The sequence below is a fragment of the Gossypium arboreum genome, chromosome 11 (assembly GCF_025698485.1).
Source record: "Gossypium arboreum isolate Shixiya-1 chromosome 11, ASM2569848v2, whole genome shotgun sequence".
Lineage (NCBI taxonomy): Eukaryota > Viridiplantae > Streptophyta > Magnoliopsida > Malvales > Malvaceae > Gossypium > Gossypium arboreum.
In genome coordinates, this window is record NC_069080.1 from 30442159 (window position 1) to 30453476 (window position 11318).

The 11318-nt window shown below is 31.6% G+C and overlaps 1 protein-coding gene across 1 annotated transcript; it reads left to right on the forward strand.

Moving 5' to 3' along the window:
- Positions 1-6549: 6549 nt before the first annotated feature.
- Positions 6550-7464, forward strand: LOC108459222 (zinc finger BED domain-containing protein RICESLEEPER 2-like). The gene has a single exon (XM_017758572.1). It carries the CDS (start codon positions 6550-6552, stop codon positions 7462-7464), a length of 915 nt encoding a protein of 304 aa, XP_017614061.1.
- Positions 7465-11318: the final 3854 nt, after the last annotated feature.

Below are 11318 nucleotides of genomic sequence, written 5' to 3' on the forward strand. Positions count from 1 at the left end.
CACGGGTTAAAGGAATGGACGTGCCTTAGGCCACACGGGCGTGGGTGATCACACGGCCCCTCATGCACGGGCGTGTGACACTTCTAAATAAGGAAATTTTTCTAAAGTTATGGAACATTCCCGGTCCTAACCCGAATCATCTCTATGTATATTTAAGGCCTCGGAGGCCCATTTAAAGGACGAGATGTGAATGCTTGTAAGTTCCAGTTCGGAGCTAAACCTGGTGATTCGAGTCAGCATGTTTTAAATGAAAAGTTTCGGTAATGCCTCGAACCCTATCCCGGTGCCAGATACGGGTGAGGGGTGTTACAGATATTGAATGATATTTTGATATTGGTTATATGTACATTCGGCTAAATGAAATTTTATGTTGTACTTGAAATTGTAAGTTTGAAATTAAATGTAATTATGATAGTATGAATTTGTTTGGATAAATTGAGTTGATATTGTCATTGAGTTATTTATTTGCATATGACTTACTAAGCTATGATAGCTTACTGTGTGTGTATGTTTGCCTCTATTTTATAAATTTTGGAGTCAAGTTACGAGCTTGGGGATCATCGATGAAGTTTATCACACTATTGACTATTTTTGGCACTTTATAAGTTAAATTTCGAAGCTATGGCATGTATAGGCTAGATAATATTTGAAAATGTTGGATTTTGGTTTGTGTATATATATAAGCCATGCGAAAATGGCTTGTTTATTTTGTTAGGTTCAGTTTCAAGGTTTGAATAAATTATGGTTATATTTGACATGGTTGGAGTTTGATTTGGTATGCATATTATATGATAGGTATGATTTGTGTTTTGGTGATATGTTTGGATTTGGTTATTTTGTGAGATAAATGGTAATTTGTTTAAGGTATGATTATATTCGATTATACCTAGTCAAAATAATGGTATATTTTTATGACATGCTTATTTTTGGATTGGTTATTTAGGTTCGATTGGTGATGATAAAGAATGAATGTGATTTATTTGTTAATTGGTTTGATCATTGGAAGTAGTATTGATAACCGAATAGATATAGTTAAATGGCTAGGTATAGGTAGTTTGAATTGGTTTGAGCATGTAAATTTGGTATACTATGAATTGTCTTTTATGTTCAAAAATTATATTAAAGAATGTTTTTAATGAAGGCTGGGTATATGAGTTAAATTATGTTTAATTATATTCAGGAGTTCGAATGCTATGATATTTTGGTCTTATGGTTCGAATGTGGGAATTATGATATAGCAAACATGGTTTTGAAGTATGTTACTTTGGTTTGGAATTTGAATAATTAAAAGATATTGATAAGGATAAATTATTAAACATGTTGCATATATGTGGAAGAAGTGTACAAGCATGATTTGACTTTATTGGTTTTATATTTCATATGTGTTAAGTTAAATGTTTGTTTTTTTTAAATGTGCCTTATATATATATTTTTTAAATGTGCCTTATATATATGGTTTATGAATTCGGTATATGACATGAAATATACTTGTTTATAAGTTAAACATTCGATTGCTATGATTCAATGATTATAATGTTTGAATATTAATATGGAAAGTGTATGAATTATAAAATCAAAGCATGTTAGATTAGTTTCAAATTTGACTAGATGATTACTATTGAAATGATTATATTATTTGGTGCATGAATTGAAATGAATGTCTGTTTTGAGTTTTATTTTGATCGATAATGCCTCGTAACCCCATTACGACAACGAATAGGGTGTTACAAGTACACATCCCAAACCAACTTGCGATGCATCATTGTACATCACAAACTCCTTACCAGATTTAGGCTGTATCAGAACAGGAGCTTGAGTCAGAACAGACTTGAGCTTCTTGAAGCTCGATTCTTGCACATCAGTCCAAACAAAAGGAACACCCTTATGCAAAAGCTTAGTCAAAGGAGCTGCAATCAGAGAGAACCGCTCAACAAACCGCCGATAATAACCTGCCAGACCCAGAAAACTGCAAATTTCATATACATTCTTAGGCTGTTTCCAATCAACCACCTCCTCGATCTTATTTGGATCAACATGGATTCCCCAGCAGAAACTATGTCCCTAAAAAAGTCACCTCACGCAACTAGAATTCACACTTGCTCAACTTAGCGTAGAGTTGTTTCTCACGAAGTATCTGAAGTACCACTCTAAGATGTTCGTCATGCTCATCCTCAGTCTTAGAGTAAACCAGAATATCATCAGTAAAAACCACGATGAATTGATTCAGTTATGGTTGGAACACTCTGTTCATCAAATCATGAATGCAGCTGGAGCATTCGTCAGACCAAAAGGCATAACAAGGAACTCGTAATGTCCATAACAAGTCCTAAATGCAGTCATATGAACATCCACCTCCTTAAATCTCAACTGATGATACCCGGAACGAATATCAATCTTCGAAAACACAGAAGCCCCTCGGAACTGATCAGACAAATCATCAATCCTCAGAAGTGAATACTTATTTTTCACAGCCAACTTATTCAGTTGTCGATAATCGATGCACATTCTCATGGTGCTATCCTTTTTCTTCACAAACAGAACTGGTGCCCCCCAGGGAGACACACTAGGGCAGATGAAACCACCATTCAAAAGCTCTTGATGTTGAGCCTTAAGCTCTATAAGCTCCTTTGGTGCCATTCAGTAGGGAGCGATTGACATCGGAGCTATACCCGGTAGAAGCTTAATTCCAAAATCAACTTCTCAAGTTGGAGGTAAACCCGAAAATCCTTAAGAAAGACATTCGAAAAATCCCTCATAGTTTTGATATCCCCGATAGCAAAGTCCCCAGAAGCAGAAACACTGACGTAAGCCAAATACACCTTACACCCCTTCCGAACCAGTTTCTTAGCCACAAGAGCCGAGATCACATTGGATAAATAATTTCATCACTTAGTGATCACAACCACCTCTATATCATCTTTGGTCCTCAAAATGACTCCCTTAGATGCGCAGTCCAAACTGATTCGGTGCTTAACCAACCAGTCTATTCCTAGAATTAAATTGAACTCCCCAAATGGAAGCTCCATCAGATTTTCCAGAAAAACAGCCCCTTGCACCACTAACAGAACATCCCTATAGAGTTTACTAACCCGAATAGATTACCCTAATAGACTTAATACAGTGACCTCACTAGATGTGCTCTCAACAGATATCCCCAGGTTTTCAGATACAGTGCTAGCTACATAGGAGTGAGTAGAACCTATGTCTATCAAAGCAGTATAAGGTACATTAGAAATAAAGAACGTATCGGTGATAACATCAGGATAAACCAACGCAGGTTGCCTCACCTCGGTCTGACTAGCACCTCTGCCTAGTGCTCTCTGCCCATGACCCACACCATTACCACCCTAGCCTGTTCACGGTAGGGGTGTGCAAAATTCGGGTAAAACCGAAAAAATTTAGTTAACCATCGATTAACCAAATTTAGTCGATTAATCGAATTTTTCAGTCGGAGGTCGATTAATAATTTTTTAATTTTTCAGTTAATGATTAATTCGGTTCGAAACCGGCCAGTTAACTGAATTTTTCGGTTAAACTGAAAAAATTCATAAAAAAATTTATCTAATATAAATAGGTCCAATTCATGCAATCCCACAATCCCACAGACCCACATCAGATTATTTGAATTACCCAATTCATAATTACATAAACTACCCAACCCAACCAATTATGAATTACCCAACCCAACCCAATCTTAAAAATAACAATTAATTTAATAAATAAAAATAAAAATCTAAAACTAAGTCTAAAACTAAAACTAAAAGTCTACAGTAAACCCAACACTAGTCAACAGAGAATAGATGACAGAAAAAAAAACCTAGCCTTTAACTTCAAATCCCTAATTGAACCAGGCTAGCCACCTTCCATCCGGCACTCCGGTGTCTACCAGGTCACCATCCATCACCGGTGTCTACTTCCATTTCTGGTATTCATCTCAAATTTTATCAGATACATTAGATACTAGACAGTGTGAATGTGCGATGTTTTAGTTTGTCTTAATGTTCTAATGAAGATACTGACTCCTCTTCTCTCATTTCTACAACCCGCCATCTACTCCAGGAAAAGAAAGGTCTTCCTTTCTACTTTTAACCTTTTCTTTCTATTCCAACAATTTGTACCCATCTATACAAAATAAACATATGTTATTTTATTTACTTCATCTTCCTTTTACCTTTCTTTTCCTTTATAATGATATACCCAAACATAGTGTTAAATTCTTAGATTTAATTTGTTCATGTTGTGTAAGATCATTTAACATGATTTATTGTATTTTTAAGGATAAATATTATAATTATATATAAATTTTATGAAAATTGATTTTGTACAATTTTTTCACAATTGTTCATCGATGCCAATTTGCCTAAATTGGAAATACTGTAAGCATGAAATCTGAAATAAGGCAAAGATTTATTAGAGTTATGTGATATTGAGGAGTTTCAAAAAAGGTAAAAAAAAAACAATGGAATTATTTTGTGATTGAATTACATGATGTTGAGGAGTTGCATTAAAATTGATCAATCAATTTTTTGGTTTCACTATTTTGTATTAGGTAAAGGCCTAAAGGGCCAAGGAAGTGTATAACATTTTTTTTTTTTTTTTTTGGTTTCACTGTTTTATTGAAAAATCAATTAAATAAATAGTATTTTTTTATAAAATTATCTTTGCATGATAATTTGTTATGAACCTGTCGGTCAAGGACCATTTGATGTAAAGTTTAATATAATATAAAATAGAGCCCCAAGGTTTTAGAGTCCAATGGCAATATAAAATGAGAGATTGAATATGCTTTGACCTATGGGAAAAAAATTGGCACATATAGTAGTTAAGGATTGAACTGTGTGAGGTTACTTTTAAATCTTCTAAACTGGATTCATTCTTTTTTGAAAGAAATTTTTAGAATATCATTTAGAAATGTATAAAAACAAAATTTATTTCTCTAAAACTCAACATCAAAATATGTTTAATATTATAAATGAATTTTAATTTATTATATAACTTTTTTCTTGCAGAATAAAAATTTTAAGATGAGCATCCAACCTAAATCCAAATAGCAATAGGAAGGGAGGCCATGTTATATTTATGTGCCTCATATACCCAGAATTTAATAGATGTTTTTTTTTTCATTTCAATAGTTCTTATGTTTCAACTTTGTTCTAATGCACTTGTCAATCATTTTACCTTCAATTTATTTTATTTTGAGTCTACCAATTTTAAGGCTATTTTTGGTTTGAAATTTTATTTTTGCAATCTGCTTTTGTTTTATACTATTTTTTCTTGGAAAATGTGTTTGGTGAATAAACAATAAAAGCTGTTTTTTTTTTCTAAAATGTAAAATGTTGAAACATGTCTTGTATCATTGTACATACTTTTATGCTAGAACTTGTATGCTAGAAATGTATAAAAGTAGAATTTATTTCTCTAAACCTCAACATCAAAATATGTTTGATATTATAAATGTATTTTAATTTATTATATAATTTTTTTCTTGCAGAATGTCCACCAAACCAACATCTACTGAGAGTAGTGTTACACCTCCTACTTCGATAGATTCTAAAAATTCGAGAGTTGGAACTTCAAGCCAAACAAAAGGGACTACTGGGAAAAGAAAAGCCACTCATCAAAGGTCAAAAGTTTGGTCTCATTTCACTAAGATTATTAATAGTGAGGGTGCAAGTAAGGCAAAATGTAATTATTGTCAAAAGCAATTTTGTTGTGATATGAAAAAAAATGGTACAGGGTCATTGAAATATCATATTGGTTCATGTAAAAAAAATCCTAGTAATGTTGTTGACACTAGTTAAAGACAACTAGTTTTACCTAGAAAGGGAGTTGATGGGGGAAGGGCATCTTTCAACTTGGAGATTTGATCAAGAAGCATGTAGGAAAGCATTAGCACAAATGATTGTGATTGATGAATTACTTTTCAAGTTTGTTGAAAGTGAAGGCTTTAAGAAATTTATGTTTGTGGCATGTCGTAGGTTTCATATTCCTTCATGAACTACTATGACTAGGGATGTTTATCAACTATATTTAGATGAAAAGGTCAAGATAAAACAACTTTTGAGAAGTTCTTACTCTAGAATTTGCTTAACTACTGACACATGGGCTTTTTTGCAATGAGTTATTATTTGTGTATCACTGCTCACTTTATTGATAACGATTGGAAATTGAATAAAAAGATTTTAAAATTTTGTCCAATATCTAGTCATAAGGGTGAGTCTATTGGGATGGTGATTGAGAAATGCTTGTTGAATTGGGGGATTGATAAGTTGTTTACTATTACTGTTGACAATGCAAGTTCAAATGATGTTGCTATCAGTTATTTGAGAAAGAAATTTAACCCTCGAGGGGGTTTAGTTCAAAATGGTAAATATCTTCATATGATATGCATGGCAGACATTGTGAATTTGATTGTTGTTGAAGGCTTAAAGGAAATGAATAAATCTGTTGAATGTGTTAGGGGGGCTGTAAGATATGCGAGACAATCTCCAGCTAGATTACAAAAGTTTAAGGAGTGTGTTGTGGTGGAAAAGATAAGAGTGTAAGAAGATGTTGTGTCTTGATGTTTGTACTAGGTGGAACTTGACCTACTTAATGTTAGACACTGCTCAGAACTTTGAGAGAGCTTTTGAGAGATTCGAGGAGAAAGACACAAACTTTAGGGCTGAACTTGAAAGGGGAGAGGGTCGACCTAGCGTGGATGATTGGGCTAATGTTAGAGACTTGAGGGATTTCTTGGAACACTTTTATGAAGTCACTTTGCGTATATCTGGCACTTCATATGTCACATCCAATAATTTTTTTGATGAGCTTTCTGAAATTGATATTCTTTTACGAGATGCTCAGTTAAATAGTAATGTTGATTTCAATTTTATGGCCATCAAGATGAAAGAGAAGTATGATAATTATTTGGGTGATATTGATAAGATGAATTTGTTTATGTTTGTTGCTTGTGTTTTAGATCCTAGACAAAAACTAAAGTATCCTGAATTTGCACTTAGTGAGATGATGCAAAAATTGAAGGAATCTTTGTATGAATTTTTTGATGAGTATAAGCCTCCACTTCATAGTACTTGTAGCCAATTGAGTTTGCCAACACATGTTTCTCTCGGTGAACCACAACAAAAAATGAAAAGGAGAATGCAAGCTTTGTACCAAAAGCGTGAGTTGGAAATTTGTGGTGAGGATAAAACATCTAAGTTGGATAAATATCTAGTTGAGGCTAATGAGGAATTTGTTGAAGATTTTGATATTTTATTGTGGTGGAAAGTGAATAGCCCTAGATTTCCCACTCTTTCAAAAATGGCCAGAGATGTGTTAGCTATACCAGTTTTTACAGTTTCTTCAGAGTTTGCATTTAGCACCGGGGGACGTATGCTTGATCAATATAAGAGTTCTTTAACTCTTAAAATTGTACAAGCTCTTGTGTGTACTCAAGATTGGATTCGAAAATCATCATCATAAGAAGACATAAAAAAGATTAAAGAACAAATCCAAGAGCTTGACAAAATTGAAAATGGTATATTTATTATTTTATTTTAATAGTTTTAATTTTTTTCCTACTTATTTAATTGACTCAATGTTTAGACTTTTCTTGGAATGCATCAGATCCTACCCTAAATTTATGAGCTTTCGTGAGTTGAAGGGTATGCTTACTATCTTATTCTTCTTAACTTATAATCTATTCGTTTGTTTATATTATTTGATTTTTTAAATGCATATATTTCTTGTGATATCTTGAATTAGGGCCAAAATGGAATAGTGGTTTCGAAACCACAATTCTGAAGTAGAAAAATTTATTCTGATTAATTTTTATAATTTATTGAGTGATTAGATGCATGTGTTAGAATATCGATAGAAAATTTCATGAATTGCATGTCTAATTTGCCTATTAGGACTTAATTGCAAAAGTTGATAAATATGAGTTTTAGATGTTAAAGGATTTAATTGAAGAGAATAATTGAAGTAGAGGTCCTTAAATGGTAATTATACCATTAGGTTTTCATGGACAAAAGTGGACATACATAGGTAGAAATAACCAAAGTTTTTAATGAAGGGTATTTTAGTCATTTGGTAATTAAAAGATTAAAAAAAGGAGAAATATGGAAAAATATGTCCATCTTCTTCATTAGGATGAAATTTCAAGGGTTCTCCATAGCTAGGGTTTGTTTCAAGCTTTCAAGCTCCATAGTAAGTAATTTCAAGCCCCGTTTTTAATGTTCTTTACGTTTTTGGAGTCCCGGTAACTTGATTTAGCTCATTCTAGCAATTTAACCTAGGGTTTATATTTGGAAAAACACCCATAGGTGAAATGTGTTTATTTTGATGTTTTATGGTAGAATATAAAGCTTGAAATTGTGTTAAACAACTTTTACTAAGCGATTTTACGTGAAAACGAGTAAAACGACATAATCGGTAAAAATACCTAATGTTTATAACTACATGTTAGAGTGAGAATTTGATGTTGCTATAGAAGGGAAAAATGATCAGCGTGTCATAAAACATAAGAAAATAGGATGAGGTTTAATTTACGAGCCTTGGGCCAAAAGTGTAAATATGTGAAAATTTAGGGGCAAAATGGTAATTTTTCCAAAGTTCGTACTAGGGGCTGTTTTGATGAATGTGTGTATTAAATAAATTAATTTGGTATTATAGATCAAGAGAAAAGAGATTCGAGTCGAGATCGGGGGAAAAATAAAGTTTACGAGGAATAGGCTCGACTATTCTCATTTTGTATCGAGGTAAGTTCATATGTAAATATTGTAAAACAACCGTTATTTTAAATCATTTAATTTTATTTATACGATATTATGATTGTTATCATGCAATTCTATGCTTTGTGGTCATTGTTGGACAACATGCAAAAATTTTATGAATTATGTGAAAAATGTGAAAGACTACCGAAGTATCGTCATTGGTATTCCAAGAAGAATGGTAATGTAACACCCCCTAACCCCAAACCGTCGCTGGAACGAGGTTATGAGGCATTACCGAACATATTAGACAACTTACGAATAATTTACAATTAATAAAACTTTCATAGTATAATATAATAATTAAGTCCCTATATTGGATTCTCGAAGTTCAAACACGTATTAAAAGTAGAACGGGACTTGTTCGAGTATTCCGGGAAATTTTTTTTTTAATAAAAATTTTGGCAGCATTTCTGCTTATTTTTACCTAAAACCCCCTGCAAATTCAAACCAAAACAACCAACACCAATGTTTCACATTCATATAACTAATATTTATATCTTTAACATAATTTTTTTTAACTTAATAACTATCATAGCATCATTCTAAATTGATTAAAAACTTCATTCATTTAACCATCTAAATCTTATAATTCATCCTTCGCTACCCAAAGAAATATACATATTCAAATGACTAAACAACACCTATGTACATGCCACCTTTACCCAAAAGAAAAATATACATCACCAAATTTGTGTTGGAGTCGGGATTGTTCGGATCTTTGGTAGGGACACTTGACTTCTACTAACTCATGCACGAAACAACCGTGACGCTTAGTATAGATATACTCAAGTGGTATTACCATAATTCAAAATATATCATCAATAATAAAAATATAAATATTAAAATACATAACACTAATTTCTTAAATACTAATTCATACTTTATTTTTATTTTATTTTCATCATTTCATAATAACAATTCAATTTAATTATTCGTCAATCAATGTATTTTTCACAAACTTGAATTTAAACCACTTATGAACATTTAGCTCATACTTTTCTCTTTCTATCACAATTCAAATTTCTATTCATAATTCAATTTCTTTTTTTTATATATATATTTCAATGCCTTAAATTCACATTTCAATTTTTCACCCTATTAACGTAACTCGGACTTTGGCGGATACACAGATCCAACCAAACACACCAATATGGCACCTAGTGCCTCATCGGATCATTCGAAGTAATAGTTGACACCCAGTGTCTCATCGGCCTAGCCGAAGTAAAGTTGGTACCCAGTACCTCATCGAATCTATCCGAAGAAATTTAGTGACACCCAGTGTCTCATCAACTCGAGGTCGAAGTATCCCTGAACACTTCTAATCCTATGGCATGCCAACTATATCCGACTCAGCCCGACTAGTTAATAGGGTATTCAATTCACTTTCTTAATTCTATATCACTTTCAATTCACAATTCAAATTACCATTCATTTTTCAATCAATACACTTTTCAAATAATCACATATTCCATAATTCACTTATTCTAATCAATTTAATTCAATTTGCATCACTTTCATTTTCACTCAATATTCATATCAATTTCACATACTTACCTCAAATCTTACTTACCATACATAACAATTAAAAATTCAGCAATCAATAATAATTAAAATTTGAATTATAGTAATACACACCGTAATTCTCCCGTTTTAGTCCTCGATGACTTTCTCCTTTCATTTTGATGCTGATGCTTCAGGTTCTTTGTTGGCTACGAAAATAATAGTAATTTACATTATTATTTACAGCATTAATTATAATAAATAATTAAATTTCTAAACAATTCCTACCTTATTCCCAATTTAATCCTAACTAAACTTAATTATTTTTTAATCCAATTCACTCTCTTTTTCTATTCAAATTTTGTCTAAACTTATATTTAACTATAAAATTTCTAGCATATTTCCCTAATTTCGAAATTTCTTCAATTTAGTCCCTACAACATAAAACTTATAGCCTAGTTTACAATTTAATCCCTAATCAATTCTAACTTAGAATTCATTCAATTAAATCCCTAATTCCATAATTTGTCCAACATGACCCATATTTAGAAACATATGAACTCTTGAAATATCAACTTAATTTCATCAAAATCTTGTTTTAAAGCTTCTAAAACATCAAAATTAACTAAAAAGGACTTAATTGACTTACCAAATTAACTCCAAGCTTCAAAAACCCTATTTTCCCTTTTTCTTTCTTTTTCTTCTTTTCTTTCCCTGTTTCAAATGCTCTCTGTAACTTTCTTTCCTTTTTTTACTTCTTTTACGTTTCATTTGTTTTATTTCTTTTATGTTATATTTTATATTTAATTAATTTAATAAATATCTATTTTAATACAAATATTAATATTACAATTGGATACATATTTATTTTTACATTTGTACCAATAATTTTATTACCATTGTCATTATTTAATTTGTTTCTCAAACAAAAATCTCATAATTTTAATTATTTAATTAACAAATATCTTTTTACTTAAATTATAAGTAATTAAGTATTTAAATTACAAATGTACTAATGTAATTTTTACACATATATATTTTTATTACCATACAATTATCTAC

What these genes read in the sequence shown, in the direction of transcription:
- LOC108459222 (XM_017758572.1), top strand. Translation starts at nt 6,550, where the DNA reads ATGTTGTGTCTTGATGTTTGTACTAGGTGGAACTTGACCTACTTAATG.